A 16,738-nucleotide genomic window follows, 5' to 3' on the forward strand; every position below is an offset into this window, starting at 1 on the left:
TGTCTGTCTGTCTGTCTGTCTGTCTGTCTGTCTGTCTGTCTGTCTATCTAATACACTGGCTATCTATCTATATATGCGTTTGCATGTGTGTGTTTGGACACATCTATCATATATATATATATATATAGGCCGATGGAATGGGATTGAATTGCCACCAGCACAACATGGAACTATTCCTTGATGCAAGTGAGGATGAGCAATTATTTTCTCATTTCTATTGACTAAGACATTAATTTTAGATTATTGCAACTTTGGAGGACACAAGAAAGCACTCTCCAACACAATTACAAAGCATTATGGCTGTTGCAGTCAAACCACGGATATCACTTGGATCGGAGCATTATAAACTTGGACATTGTTTAAAAAAGCATCACTATGCAAGATACGTTTTTGAAATGACTATGACAAAGAAGCTCTGACTGCAAGCTGTATTTAATAATGAACACATTAGTGCAAAGGTTTCACTTTAAACCGAGCGTTGGTACATCGTGACTTCCCTTGCTGTTTACTATTCTAGCATATTTAAGTTGAGAACGGCAGATGTTCTGTGTTGCATATGATTAAGACCTTTATTTGGTTGAAACCCGTTATGCTATACTACAAGGCTTGCCTGCTATGATTAAAAACCTAATTTCACCTGATTTTCGAATGGAGGGCTTTTGTTGTGCTGGATTCTTCATGCAGTTGACAACATACAGAGAGTCCCCGCTGTTAACCTTCTCTGAACATGGCCAAATGGAGAATTGGCCCTGTGAAGTCAGATGGGAAACATTTGGATATGGTATGTTGGAAATGTCTCTTTCTGCAGGGTCACCCCCAAACATTGGGCCTTCCTCCTCCCCTTTTTTGCTGAGTTTGTTTCTGTTGGCTCAAGGACCCTGGGCACGTCACCACTGCTAAAAGTGCTAAAGTGCATATTCTCTGTACTCTAAACATGGTAACATTGCCTTATCTACAACGGGGATATTTAATTCACTTGCAAGTACCTAGTAAAGTGCACTACATGTGCCCAGGGCCTATTATTTAAATGCTACTAGTGGGCCTGCAGCACTGATTGTGCCACTCACTCAGTAGCCCTTTAAACATGGTTCACGCCTGCCACTGCAGAGCCTGTGTGTACAGTTTTAAACTACCATTTGACCTGTAAATTAACCTACTTGCCAGGCTTAACCCTTGCCTTTAGTACATATTTCACCCCTAACTTATTTAATAGGTAGGAAATATACTTTTGAGTTTTGCATATCCTGGTAGTTAAAAAAACTGCAAAATTCATTTTCACTAATGCAAGGCCTATCTTTCCCATAGGTAAAATTGGGATTGCCTTAAAAAGTTTGATTTCTAATTGGGAAAAATAGAAATGTGGAGCTTGGTGTTTCTGGACTCAGAATTTAAAATCATAACTGATGGTTGAGTCAGATTGTAAATTGTAAGTCTAAAAATGTCACTTTTAGAACGTTGGCATTTTCTTACTTAACCATTCTGCGCCTCTCTCTGTCTCTGAATACACACCTGGGTTGGGAGACATCTGGACTTTGTGACTTGTCTCTAGAATGTCAATAAAAGGGAGCAGGGGTGTGACATTTTCAACCTGTTTCCCATCACCAGGCTAATGGGTCTTCCTGAGGTAGATTGGGACGAAGGAGCTGACACTTTGTACCTGAATAGGGCTGTGCCTGTCTCCACACAAAGAGCTGCATACCACCCTGTAGTGAGTCTGGAGCCAGGGCAGTAAAGGCTATGACGTTATGATATTCAAAGGCCTCTTTCATATCTCCCCCACTTCAAAGGCACATTTGGGGATAAGTATTGGATCCCTACCACCGCTAAATCATAACCATGCTATAACCAAGGACATTTTGCGAGGAAGAAGAGCCATTGTGCTGTAGGAGGGCCTACCAATTTGCAGGGCTGTGTTGGCCTACTTCCTTCTAATTGCTGTGCTGTAGGAAGGGCTGCCACTTTGCTACCTGTTTTGCTATGTTGGACTGCTGGCTGCAGCTTCTGGCCTGGGAGTGAGAAGGACTGGATCTGCTCTTTACATCCTTGAACCCAGGTTCCTAAAGGGTTTGTCTGCTTGCCTCCTGTTCTGAGGTCTCAGGGACATCAAAGACTTCCAGCAACCCTGCAACAGCACTTGGACTCTGCCATCTGTGAGCTCTACCCTGCCACAAGGTGTCAACCCGGTCCTGGGACCTTGGAAGTGGGTTTTAGGTGCTCTGCCTCTGAGGTCCTCATAAGAACTACCATGAAGCAATTTGAAGTCCCGCAAAGTCTTGCAGCATAGCTGCCAGCCTCACTGGCATCAGTGCTGGGTGGTGCAAAGCCCTGCAATGCCTCTCTACACACCTGTTAGTCCATCTGAACCGATGCACAGCAACACCAAGCACTGCAAAGTCTCACCGCATAGCTCCCTGGGAAAAAACTCCAATCCCCACAAAGTCGCACTGTGCAGCTCTCCGGAACCCACATGAAGTGATGCCAAGCTCCCCAATGCCTCACCACACAGCTTCTGCGAACTGATGCCGGACGACGCCAAACCTCGCAAAGCAACACCAGTCAGACCACGCACTTGGATTTAAGGCACTGTGTTCAGCAGGCCTAAGTGAGTCCCTGTAGACTGGTGACGCGGTCTGCCTGAAATTGTGACTTTGTCCCAGTCCAGCCTGACCAGATAACCACAGTTGGAGCTAAGCACTTGTATGCTCTATTTTCACCTACATCTTTAAAATTGCTTATCTTGACTTCTATTTCTTGCATTTTTGTCATTTTGGTCTCGTTTTTAGTCAGATAAATAAATATTCTCTATTTTTCTAAACTGGTGTGGAGTCTTATTATGGGGTATTCATTGTGTTACTGTATGTTGCACAAATACTTTACACGTTCCTTCTTAAATTAAGCCTGACTGTTCCGTTCAAAGCTACCAAGGGTTGAGCACAGGTTAATTTAGGTTGAGTTTCTGACTTATCCTAACTAGAATTGAGGTGCCTATTTGGACAGGATGCATACTATCACTAGGGACCCAATTTCTAACAGTATATGATCTAATTCACCTTATAATTCACTGTAAAACTCAAGAGTAAGGTTTGGCTTTGTTTATAACACCTAAATGTATTGTATAAAAATTCACAACCAAAGTGTAAATATGGTAATGGATTAAAACAGATAAACCACTGAAATTCTGAAGTTATGGTTTGGATCAAATGTTATAATTTGAGCAAAAGCCACGCAAACCATAACTTGCACTTGTTAAAGTCCCAGCAGAGTCACAACACATTCACCTGTGTATTAACAGTAAAGGGAGAAAACGCACGAGCAAGCAAGCGCACATCTGCTTTTCAATTTTGGAAAAAATATGGAATGAGAATTCATATAGAAATTTTGATTTGGTTGGAATTTGAAGTCTTTTAAAGAGCATTTCAGAAAGAGGGAGATGGCAAAGGTTAGTCAGGAAAATCAGGCAGTGTAGAATTCCAAATATAAAAATTTACCCAACTGTAAAAAAAAAAATATGGTAGTTATATTAGATGGCAAGCTAATGTTGGAACCACAAGTCTCTGTTGCATTTAAGACTGGCTTTTTTAATGCACATAGTCAAAAAAGGCACCCATTTTCGTAGCTACATTAATTTCCTGCTGAGATTGCTGTGCTGTGCTCACACTGGCCTTAAATGTAAATTAATTGCAATCCCAGAGAGAACAGAAACTGAGAGTAATAATAATTTGGACTTTAAATGAAGAGACAGCACGTCTCTTTCAGTTGAATTCTTGTCTGTTGAAGTACTGTGTTAGGCAGATTACATTTGTGTTTAGAATATCCTTCTATGGGTTCCGGCGCTATCCATATGCAACAAATCAACCAAATCATCTATAGGAAAGCATGCATAAAACAGGTCAGCCTCTTGTTTTTTTTATTATTTTTAGAAACTGGATTATTAATTTGGAACGGTGGTACCCATGGTAACGTAATTAACAAAACCTGGTACAGTTTCAACACAGTTCTTTTAGTAACTCTGCTCAAACCCTGGTAGCTAAGGCACAAACAGAAAGCAATGCGCCCAGAGAAAGGTGTGTTAATTTCAAGTAGTACCAATAATGTTAAGGTAAAAAAACAACATAATAACATTGCCAAATCAAAATAGATTACAATTAATAAGCAAAGGGACACAAAAACATCACAATCATGTATGGAGAATAGAAGATATGCATTTTAAGACAAAAGGCAACAAGAAAATACAAAGACCCAATGAAAGCTTGTAGTAGACCAGGACCTATGTGTGATTTCAAGCAAACTCTAGTGTAGTAGGAGTTGGGTAATCCAGGTGGGTCATACTAATCATAGTTTTTTTCCCTGTGACTTTGTCTACTGTTTGGAATTCAAAGTCTACCTGAGGGAAAAGGGGCAAATCTGAAGTTGGCAAGAATCCCTCAAAGTTTGATACACCTTTGTCAAGCTCCAGATAAAGTAATTGGCTTTGGTGCCAAAAGGCTGGATTTATGAGCGGCTGAGATGGCAGAGTTAATCATTTTTAGGGATTCCTCAAAATCCACCAGCAGAGCAAGTCTGGAAGAAGCTGTAGCTGGGCAGAGCTTCATGAGTTCGGATGCTTTTGTCAGAATGTCTATTGAACCAGTTTTTAGTGGGAGAAAATTATTTTAGTGGGACCAACCTGTTTTTTATCACCAATAGTGTGTTGTACCTGAAGAAGCCTTAGCACCTTCTCCACATCCTCCAGAGTGGAAATAATGACTACGGTCCACTTTTCTTCAACTGCTTGAAAAGTTACCCACGTTGACACCTGTTGTCCATGGGGCAGGTTTATAGGTAACTGGTCTCTCTCCACCTAGGGATTGCCTGGGCTCCAGTCCTCAGTGCTCAGTTAGGTTTTCCTGGAGTGAAGAGTCCTGCTTTTTGTGGCTCTGTAGCAGGAGAAGCCACCCCTATCCTCTTGGGGAGCGCTTATAGTCCCTCGGTGCCATTAGTAATCAGGTGTATTTGATTCTCCTTCTTGCAGCAGCTGGCAACAGTCCTCCCAGGTCCACGAATGTTGTGAGGAGGTGGGGGTGATGTGTCAGCCTCATTTTGTACACAAGTCAGTGTTTGGAGGATTCCCTACATTCAATGCTGAATATTTATCACAGTATCTCCTGCTTTTTTAGTGCTTCCTCTGTTGGATTATAGCGGGCCTTCCCAGCAACTCCAAACCAACAAGGCTCCTGTCAATCTCCACCTTAAGGAGATCTTACCTTTACTCTTGCCACTTCTTTGTGGAGATGACATGTCTTCCTATCTGTCTGGACTAATTTTGTCTCCTGCCAGGGATTCAGCCAGAAAAACCAGGGTGGCTTTGGTAATTAATGGTAGCTGTTCCCCATGTTGGGGGGTCAAAGTCAAATTACGAACACTAAGGGTACCGGACAGGAATTATTACAGGGACTCAATCAAGAAATATAAGGCCAAAATCACTCTGGCACAATCAGCGTTCTATGAACTAAAGATAAGGACAGCAGCTAATGCCCCAAGGGAAATCTTTCAGATCGCCAAATCTTTGATTAAAACCTCACGCACTCCCCCTGACCCAAAAGAAGCTCAAAACCGCTGCGATAAGCAGGCAGAATACTTTTTCCAAAAGATTCAGTCCATCTCTCTGTCCTTTATTTTGAATGAACATAATATTTTGGGCACAGGAAATATCCCCGCAAACTCCAACTGCCAGCTAGTGGAAATTCCACTGCTTAATGAGGACTCCCTGAACGCATTAATGCTAAAAGTGACATCAGGCTCTCCTACCGATCCTGCTCCTCCCCACCATCTACTGAAGGTTGCGGGGGACAATCAGACCAACTATACTGAACATCCTGAACACCTCTATCACTACAGGAGTCGTACCAAAGGCATGGAAATGTGCTCAAGTCAGGGCTTTACTGAAAAAACCTAATCTCGATCCAGCTATCATGGCTAACTATCGCCCAATCTCCCTTCTCCCCTGGTTAAGTAAGCTGCTTGAGAGGCACATTAATTCCACCTTGGTCGATTACTTGGAGTCTAACCATCTACTCCATGAGTATCAAGCAGGCTTTCGCCCTAAGCTGGAGACGGAGGTGGCTTTGCTAACAGTAACAGAGATAGCCCGGAAGCACATGGATCAAGGTGGCACCACGGCAATTAAGCTATTGGATCTGAATGCCGCCTTTGACATAGTGAACCATAACATCTTAATCTCTCGCCTAAAACATCTTCGAGTGGCAGGTCAAGCCCTTATTTGGTTGCGATCCTTCTTTGAGGACCGGATGTTTCAGGAGTCAGAGGGCGCCACTCAATCCAAAGTTTGGACCCTTAATTGTGGAGTGCCCCAGGGCTCCTCCTTAAGCCCTACGCTTTTTAATATATATATGGAGCCTCTGGCAGAGGTGGTGCGTCCCCATGGCTTTGAAATTGTAACCTATGCAGACGATACCCAATTAGTGGTGGCTCTGAACCAGGGTCACATCCAACAATCTGGGTAGTTGTCTAGAAGCTATAACAGAGTGGATGGCCCTGTCCCACCTGAAACTAAATGGGGAGAAAACGGAGCTTATGTTTCTGGGAAAATCCGCGGTACCAAGAACCACCATCGATTGGCCGACTTTCATGGGTGCTCCCCCAGAACCAAAAGATCGGATCAAAAGTCTGGGAGTATGGTTAGATAACAACTTAAGCTCTAATCAGCAAGCCACCAAACTATCTGCCACATGCTTTGGTCTGATGAGAATGCTGAAGAAAATCTTGCCTCTTCTCCCCTTTCAAGCACCAAGGATAATGGTCCAGGCTATTATCCTGTCTCGTCTTGACTACAGGAATGCCCTCTATCTGGGCGCCCCTGCCAGTACCATCAAAAAGCTCCAAGTCACTCAGAATGCGGCGGCACGCCTTCTCCTCGGACTCTCTCGAAGACACTCAGGCGCGGCCGCCCTAAGGAAACTTCACTGGCTGCCCATACAGGCCAGGGTAAAATTTAAGGTGATGTGTATAACAGACAAAGCTATGTGGCAAGAAGGTCCCGCAATGATCTGTTCCTTAGTCACCCCTACCATCCACGGAGATCGTTGCGCTCTAGTACAACCTTTCTAGCTACTGTCACGTAAATCAAACGAGCCAGGTGGGGAGGCCGCTCTTTTTCGTGGAATGCGGCCTCTGACTGGAACTCCCTGCCGCTCACTTTGCGCAGTGAATCTGATCACCTAAAATTCTGCAAAAACTTGAAAACACTTCTCTTTCAGTAATCCTTAGATGGTGGTTACTGTTTCCCACCCGTCCTCAGCCCTACGATGCCTCCGGGTTGTAATGCGCTTTACAAAACCCTATTTCATTTCATTTCATTTCATGTAAGCTGCCCTGTGTTTTATCAGCTGTTCATGTCCCCTACCCAGATAGCGAATCCCTGGTAAGTGGCCACTTGCTGATCCAAACCCTGCCTTCCTGATGCCAGAGGCCAAGCTGCTTTTCCAGGATCAGGGCCCTTATCAATCCAGCCAAGGAAGTGTATTGTTTCTCTGTAGTAGGACTTAGAGGCAAACAGATGGAAACCTTGTTTACTCTCAACCACCACAAAGCACACTTTCTTAAAGTTACTCCCAACAAAAATTTGGAAACAAAATACTTTCACCATTGAATTACATTTTTTAATCTAAGTGAAAAATAACATCTAATCATCTTCCTAGCATTTCCCTAGTCTAGTTACAGACACATGTTTTTAATCACACCAAAGCCTGTTCATGGAAAATATAGCTTTACCTACACCAAGCAAACTATTTGGAAAATATTCATCGTGAGGGCATATGTTTCCAAATAACTGGATCTCCACTTTCTTATATATAAAGCATTATGCCTTTGGGCTTTAAAGGCACACTTTAGAGTTGACTTATTTGATTACAAAAATATTTTTACAAGGCAATGGAACTTTTTTTTGTCATGCGTCTTTGCTTTTAAAATTAATCCTACCCAGAGCACAATAGTTCTTACTTGATATTTTTGTTCATATTTTTGGGTCGGGTTAATACAGTCTTCAGCGCATTAGTGATATTTTACTTTCATGCCACTGGGCATTTCTTCTACCTTCCATCATGGCCTTAAAGGAAAGTTAAATAAGCCAATTAGGTGAAACCAATATACAGTACATGTTTTAGAGGGAAATCACGTATTGTGCCACTGTTGGGCAGTCACATAGCACACAGAGTTCTATGTGACAGGAGAAGGGGCTGGCCACAACAAAAAGAATCAGAATCTCTTTCAGTGGCATATTTAATGACCATGCCTAAAAACAATGCTATTATATTTAAAATCTACATATGTAAAGACTACAGTACACCTATCTTTCTTTCACATGTGGAAAGACATTACTAAAATCAAAAAATTAAGTAGATAACAAAGTAGCAGAGTATGTAGAATGCTGACGTCATCTTAGCCAGTCAGAAACTTTAGAATGTTGTAATTCAATCAATTATTGCTATTTACCTGCATTCTAAGTTAGAAGTAAAGAAAACAGACAATGGGTGTGGCTATCTACCTGCTTGCATGAGAATATTCTGTGGCATAGCCGGGGGATCTCTTTTTGGCTATGGCGGAGGTGAGCAAGTTGTGTCTGTCGACTACCCCCTTCTCCCAGAGAGCAAGTCGTCTCTTGGCGGCCACCTCCCCCCCACCCAGAGTTAGTCGTCCCACGGCCGGCACCCCCACCCCCCTCTTACCTGCACCGGGTGGCAAACTTAGGGGCCGCCCTGGGTAGCAGTAGGTCTAGCTACGCCACTGAGATCAGGGGAGGATAATTGCTAGCATCTTGTTCTAGCTATCTTTGTTACAGCAAATACTTTGAGGTACTAACAGCAATTAACAGACCGTCTGCAGTGAATGTTAAAAGGTAGCAGCGTCCTAGGGAGGTGAAAAAGAAATGTATTTAGCAGCCACGATAGAATGAGATTGTCAGTGAAACCTGAAGTGTAAAGGGCCCATCCAGTGAATGGTACTACAACATATGTCAAATTCCGAGGTGACATTATCAAACAAAGCAACATTTTAGAATGTTAGAGATGGGAGGTCATGTAAAGTACATGAGCACATGACGGTTCTACTCATTGTGTGCTTCTTGGGACAAATAGATACAACTGTTATGTTGATAACATTTAAAACAAGCCATTTTGTTTGTATTTTTGACCGCCAATTGCTCATCTAGCTCTCTTTTTCCTTCCCTTCCACAGATCATCGTTGGAGAGACTGTAGTGTTTTGCTTACAAGTTGCCACGAGAGACTTCGAAAACCAGGAGAAGACGATCCTAACGGGAGACTGCTGCTACATAAACCCACTGGTGCGCAGAACTGTCCGATTTCTTGGTACGATCCCATTAAACAGCTTCATTCTTACAGCGACTGCACCTCAGTCCGTCAAACTGCGTGTCTGACGTCACAAATTGGTATCACGTTGATAGTGTATCTTGTACATTGAGAAAAGTGTCCCGTGTGTTGTTGTATATTACAGAAACGTCTACACAAGAGCCACGAGCGACTTTATATTTAGCGTTGTCTCCCTGCTTCCATAGCAATGCGTTCTAAAATAGTCCGATTTGCAATCCAACACAAAATGATATCTGCGTGTAAAATCTGCAAGGGGTTTAGCAAATCGAAATTTCTCTCTAAAGCATTGTGTTGCATTGATACCTGTCAACACTGGAGATCTGAATGACTGAACTGAATGAAGGGCATGGAACTGAAGAAAATTGTGTGTTTGTGTAAATCAAGATTGTGGCACAAACAGAAGACTATTGCGAAATCGAAGTTCCATGCAGTGCGCTAATTATCGCATCTTGTGGGTCTTTCCCCTGCACCATTTTCACCAGGCAAAACCTGTGGTGCTGATAACATGCAGCATTCTGGGTCTCGCACCTCAGCTGTGGCACAGGCATTTGTTTCACTGCATTCCCAGTTTGGAGGCGCACCCATTGAATAATTCCCCTCCTGGCATTTCTCAGGAGAATAAAGAGGCCTGTGAAGTCAGGGGCCAATTCACAGAACTAACATAAGACAAAATCATAAACGTACTACTTTTGGTATTCACAGAAAGCATTTAGTAGTGTTAAATTAGGATTTTGTCTTAAATTACAAATTTGTCCTAAATTACGCGATTTTGTCTTAAATTATTATTACGTCTTAAGTTAGGATTTTGTCTTAAATTACGATTTTGTCTTGTTTGGATTTTGTTTTAAGTTACGATTTTGTCTTAAATTACGATTTTGTCTTAAATTAAACTTAAGTTTAACTTAAAATTTGTCTTAATTTAAATTTAAGACAAAATCCTAATTTAAGACTACTAAATGCCTTCTGTGAATATTAAAAGTAGTACGTTTATACTTTTGTCTTGAGTTAGTTCTGTGAATCGGCCCCTTTGAGACAAACAGAGGCCACCAAATCCACATCTTAGCTTGGCCAAAAACAATCATTCCACGTAGAACTCCTTGCAACTGTGTTGCAAAACAGAGCTCATTCTAGCTGGCCATATACAAAATCATCCATATCATCTTTTCCTTAACTAAAGCCTACCCGACTCAGAAAAAAATGTACAATTGATTATTCCCGCTACTGCATCTTGAACCTGTGGCAAATTAAAGAATATGTGAAGAGCTGTACGTGCTATCGGTTAACTCTTCCATTGATATTTGCTTGATTATTTTGACAGAGATCTAGTGATGCCATCTTCATTTATACCTACTGTTTATTTTGCTTATCTGGAAAGGGCTTGTGCCTATTCAATGAGGGCTACCTGCCATGCTCTATGTTATACAAAATCATTGATGTTTTATATACCTTATATAATGTCTTGTCGCAATCCCCAGTTACATATAGAATCCTGTCTTCTTTGGTTTACTGTGGGACCTACTTTTTTGGCACTCTCATTTGAAGATGGCAGTTGATGGTGAGCTATATTTACTTGCACATTTAAACCAATTGCAGGTGTGCTGTTCAGAAGGTATGAATGTGGATATAAAGTTTTCTCCTCTGAGAGTCTATATACTGTGAGTTTATAAGAGAACCAGCATCTTAATTCTTTGTCATGAGACTCTCTCAAAACCCTCTGCTAACAGTGTGCTCTGGCCAAGGACACTTCTAGACTACTCCAATAGCCCATGATGTTGTCGGATGGCCATGCACATGTTCAACAGGAGAATACATTTAACAGAACCATAAGTGAGGACTCAAACACACTGGAAATGATGATTCCCCTCGCTTTTTGGGAGAAAAAAAACATTTTGATTTACAGTATCAGCCATAAGACATGTCTTCATTGATCTTGATATCTGAACACGTGGGGACAGATGTACAAAGCATTTTTCTCATCGCAAATGGGACAATTAGCAGAATTGGACCATTTGTGACCCGAAAAATGTCTTTTCAAATTTACAAAAAATGAGATACGGCCACTGGTTATTACTCTGAGCCACATCCTAGTCATCATTTTTTGCACACCATTGCGTCTCCGTTTGGACCCAGCTAAATGGTTACTACGCAATTGGATACTACCCAGTAAACTTGAATATTACTAAAAGGTGAATGGATTGAATTGTAATACTGATATAGTTACGTACGTGTTGACTAGTGACAGGAATACTTGCATACGCTGAAACTTTGGGTATATGATTTAGATAGACTTGGAGTCATTTTTAATTAATATAGTTTGTGGTATAATATGGAAAGGGAGGTACTTAATAGTGGTCGAATTGCTATCCTTTAATACAGTCTAACAAATCAGTCTAGGTCCGAGGTAACGGTCCCATTATCTTCTTTTGTTATTGGTTTGCTGAGAATATTTCATTTATGTCTGATTTCTTTATAATACCGGATTCATTGGTATACATTATTAAAAGGTGATTATGGATATATAGATTTCAGTTAGAGAAATTGCCAACTTGTTCTGTACACCGTTTCTTTCTTTTTTATAGTGACACATTCCTCATCTGCTCTCATTGACACTTACTAATAATCTTGGTCACTACTTCTCTGACATCCTATCTTTATGCTAATTCTGGTAATTAAGGTTTTTTCATCAGTGCACTTTAGTCATCCATTATCACTGGGTGGACTTAAATACTCACCATCCCCTATTAATAGGTGAAGGTTGAATATATATAGGAAAGGTTTATATTTTAATTATGTATATTTGTTTGGGATTTTGCTGCCCTGAAGAAGTCTTTTGTGCTTAGAGGCACACAACGAAACACATGTTGGCTGCCTTTTCAGCAGGTTGTGTTTTCATCAAAATTTGTCGCCTATAGCCAAATTGATATAGCATCAGACCACAACCTTAAAAATCTGAGGAGGTTGCTTCTTATGGAAGATTGTGAAAAATTATTTTGAACTGCGTTCAGCAGTGATGATTCCTCAACAACTGAATAGAATACAAATTATGTTTCACTGTTAAACATTGTGCGAGGACACTAACTCGTGTTATATTCTGCTCGAGTGGAATATTGATTTTTACAACCTAAGTCCCTAGTAGTTGCAGAGAACAGAGGGCATGTGGAATGGTCTGATTACTTCTGACATTATCCCACCTCTAAAAGACAGAAAACAACAGAATTTTCATTAAAAATGCCAGTCCAATTAACTTGTTGCCAAAAAGAGGATTACATTCCTAGAGTCATCATGTCAAAGCCCAGAGGAGTAAGTGGTGATCAAGACTACTGGAAAGTAATTGGGTTATTTCGTGCAGGTCACTCACCCTTGTCTTTGTCATTACTTTTGTAAAAACCCAAGGTAACATTGGACTTTGTCAAAACATAATGGGCTTAGATACTAGGTTTCAATGCACACCAAGTGATTTATTGAAACCAACAAAACATGATGACACAACAGAGTTAACACACCAACGCAAATATTTATGTATGTATTCTGTACTCCCTGAAGTCTGTCATGACAAACAAAAGTATGAGGTGTTGCCCATGTAGCATCCCAACAAATGCCAGAAAGTAGAACAAAAAGCCTTCTAATGAAGCTGCCAAGCACCTACTTGACCTACTCTGAATACTCACTGATACATGAATGCCTGCCAAATTAAAGTTCAAAAAAGGAAAGAGACTGGGGCAAGCAAAAGTCCACCATACATGCCCCAACACATGAATCACTAAGAAAAGGTATGCAGTTCCCGTTGAAGGGTGAAGGTCTCCTAGGGGATTGAAAGGGGAGTGCTCCCTTAGGAGCAAGGACCCTCACACACCCCACAGGGTGTCATACCTCATCATCGGGCAGGTCCTTGTTGGGCCGGAGCTGCAAAGCCCAACGGGCCCAGCGAAGAGGCTCTTTGCCAGAGTTCTTATCTTTTTGCTGATGTGGGGTGTGACGTGTAGTTCCCCGTGTGAGATAGAGGTGAGTAGATAGGAAAAAGTGTTTTAAAAATAACTATAGGAACCCAAAAAGTATGTTTTATTCATTGGGATCCTTTGCTATAATTAAAAACGTGGATTCTTTGCGAGATATGGATATAATGGTCCCAATAAGCAGAGCAACAAACACACACACACACACACACACACACCCACACGCACACACACACACACACACACACACACCCACACCCACACACGTATGCAAGTCATTATCACCATATATTTTAAAATAATGTTCATTTGTCTTTTATTCATTTAATTTGTTTTATGTGGTTGTCAGAATTTTGATATGATTTTTCAATTTGATTTTAGGTATAGATTTATAAGTTAATTTTGTGTTTTCAGTTTTCATTATTTATATAATGACAAAAATTATTGTAAATGTTTGTGGAAATACATTTTTATGTGTATGTATTTTTTATATATATTTCTAATTTACTTTGTGTTAATTTAGGATTCAGAAAATGATACCTGAGCAGAATAATGTTAAATATTTTCTCTACTGTTGCTTAATCTGGGGTTGGAGTAGTAGCTCTGACCTCTCCAAAACTCACACTTTCACTACTGTTGCGTAAGATGCAAAAGGAATACAGGATCTAAACTCTCCAATGTCAAGTACTTACCCTACTATTTAGTCACGGCTCGCACTGGTAAGCGCGGGGGGCTGTGAGGGCTGTGGAATCCGACATACCACAATGGTGTGTCCCCGCATTAGGACCTAGAGCTGGAGGAAGAGAGAAACAAGTGCATGCACATGTGAAAATGATAGAGTGATAAACGTAAATCTAACCACTTCAAAGTCCAGCATTTACTCTGTTGTTAGTTTGAGGGAAGTGAATGTGACTACTTCAAGACTATTTTTTATATCTGATTTTTGTAAAAACTATTTTATTATATATAGTTTTAATTTTAAAAGTTTTTATTATTTAGCAGTAATATGTTTTATTATTTAATGTTTTAATGTTATCTTGTTATTGTACAATTGCTTTAATATCTCGTGTTTATAACAATAATTAATTTTTCTTAGCATTTTCATATATTTAATTTAAAATATTCATTTTATATTTTAATATTATGCTCATATTTAGCAGTTATTTTAAAGTATGTATTTGTATTTAAAATGTGTACGTTATAATTTTAAAATATTTTTTATTGTATAAGTATATATTTTTTAAATACATATATTTTTAATATATTATTTTATACATTTATCTATGTCATAAAGTTAAAATAATGTATGCTATTTAAAATTAGATTTGCTTATCCAATCTTTAATGTTATTGTGATCTTCTATATTTTGGGTGTATATTTATTAGAGTTTACAAACAAGTGCACTGATTCACTTTTGAGTAAGTTTACTAATTTTTTGGTGTTCAAAAACTGTCATTTTGTAGTTACTTACACTGTTGTCCTATCTTATACTTCTGTAGTAAGTCCAGCACTAAACACAGCAAGCCAATTGTACTGCATCTTCCATCATTTTCTATGGAGGGTGTTGCAGTATCAATGATTGGACAAGTATAGTGCTGGACTTAATATTGTTTTTAAGTAGGGACTTACACTTGGAGATGGTGAATACTGAAAAGTAGTAAAGGTACTCAAAAGTGTGAACTTACTAAAAAGTGTAAGCTACCACTGTGCACATTATGTAAAGTTAAATCTTGTGCCCTCAATAATTTGATATTTTTTTGGGCAATATTTGTATCTCCAATAATTCTTTGTACAACCTCCAGAGGAACCAAAGGCTTAACTTCAGGTCTTCATAAACACAACTCCTGAATAACCTTGATACCATCAACCCATATTCTTGCAAATAACCTCATTGCTCCCTAAAACCTCCAATGAATACCCAGTGAGACTTAAGAGTTGATAGGGGAAGTTTGAGATTTAAAACTTCCACAGACATCTCAGGAATTCCACACTGTAGAGGAATGACATTATGTGAATCACACCATAATTGGAAGGATTTGCAAAGCCTAGCATAAGACCTGAAGGTAGGATGCTTTTAGGAGTTCCCGAGAGCTTCTGCTAAGTGGGGGTGCTGCCCTCCTGTTGAAACACCCTCCTTTAATTTTTGTTTACACCAATAAGACTAACATGTGTGTAAACAGACACCCTTCACCTCTACCCCATCAGAAGCCACAGAGGAGAAGGAAAGGGAGGAACTCTCCATGGCACTTCTTGTGCCAGAAATTCAGAAGAGGGAACCAATACCTCCTGGCCCTTAAAAGAACCAACAGTATCATATCCTACTCTTCCCTCTGTAACCTGGGTAATGTCTGGGTACCAAAGAAAAGTAGCAAGTGTACAGATGTTTTGGAGGACAAACTACTGAAAGAGTGTACACTACCCAAGTATTCTGTACGTGACTCTTAGAGCGGAAGAGGTGAACGTGGCCACTGGACTTGGCACCCAAGAGATCTATTTTTGGAGTCTCAACCCTCCTTAAAATATTCTGCAAGGTTTAGGGAGCCAGAGCCAGATCTTAAGTGGATGGAAACGTACTGCTCAATGGTTCAGAGTATTGTCTACGCAAGATATGAGCTGTTTTGACATCAGGTAAAGTTGTGGCCAACAACTCAGAAAACTGCCCACTATCCTAGAGAACTGGTCCTCATACCCCACTGATAATTGATGTGAGAAACCGTCACTATATTTTATGTTCTTAACACAACAAAGTGATTCAAAATTAATCACTTCAATGGTTTGAAGGCCAGTTAGAATAGTGATGGCACTCCATAGCAGACTGCCCTCCATGTGGTAAATTTTAATTACCTATGCGGAATTTATGCGGTAAAGTTCAATAAGAATAACTCAGTCAAAAATAAGAGACAGAATCCGTGATAGTTGAGGTTTTAAAAGGGGTTTTATTCCTTAAAAAGGAATTGGTTATTGGTTCGAACCAGGTAGCATGTGCAAGGGAACGGATAGGACATGTACAATGATTTATTAACAGAGTATCATATATATAGTCAATGCATTTACAATAGAGATTGATGCAGGAGGTGTAACAGCTGAGAGAAAAGAGATAAGGACATATGTACGTAGCAGAAGGCGTGCATGAGGGCGTACACGGAGGTGTGTGCTAGAAACGTCACATAGAGGTGTCACATGTGGGTGGATCCTTAGTAGAATCCTGCAGAGTCAGCAGAAATACCTGGCAGAGATGCGCGCGCAGCAGTATGACGTGTGACTGACGTGAAACTGGAGGGTGAAGGGGACTTGACATTTAGCCCTACATGTGGAGACAGAAGTCTGGGGTGTCAGAACAACCTAAACCCAAATCATATCTATATCTTGTGTATATCTTGTGTTTAAAGAACTGTATTATC

The 16,738-nt window shown here is 40.4% G+C and overlaps 1 protein-coding gene across 2 annotated transcripts in view; it reads left to right on the plus strand.

Moving 5' to 3' along the window:
- Positions 1-16,738, plus strand: part of PLPPR5 (phospholipid phosphatase related 5) — a 622,523-nt gene that overhangs the window by 298,926 nt on the left and 306,859 nt on the right. Inside the window, exon 2 of one of the 2 annotated variants that reach the window (XM_086954660.1) lies at positions 9,231-9,363. In XM_086954660.1, the coding sequence (XP_086810786.1) occupies positions 9,231-9,363 (133 nt within the window). The remainder of the gene's footprint in view (positions 1-9,230; positions 9,364-16,738) is intronic. The other variant, XM_086954669.1, reaches the window with a different exon arrangement.

This window comes from Lissotriton vulgaris, chromosome 1_1 (assembly GCF_964263255.1).
Source record: "Lissotriton vulgaris chromosome 1_1, aLisVul1.2, whole genome shotgun sequence".
Taxonomy (NCBI): Eukaryota; Metazoa; Chordata; class Amphibia; order Caudata; family Salamandridae; genus Lissotriton; species Lissotriton vulgaris.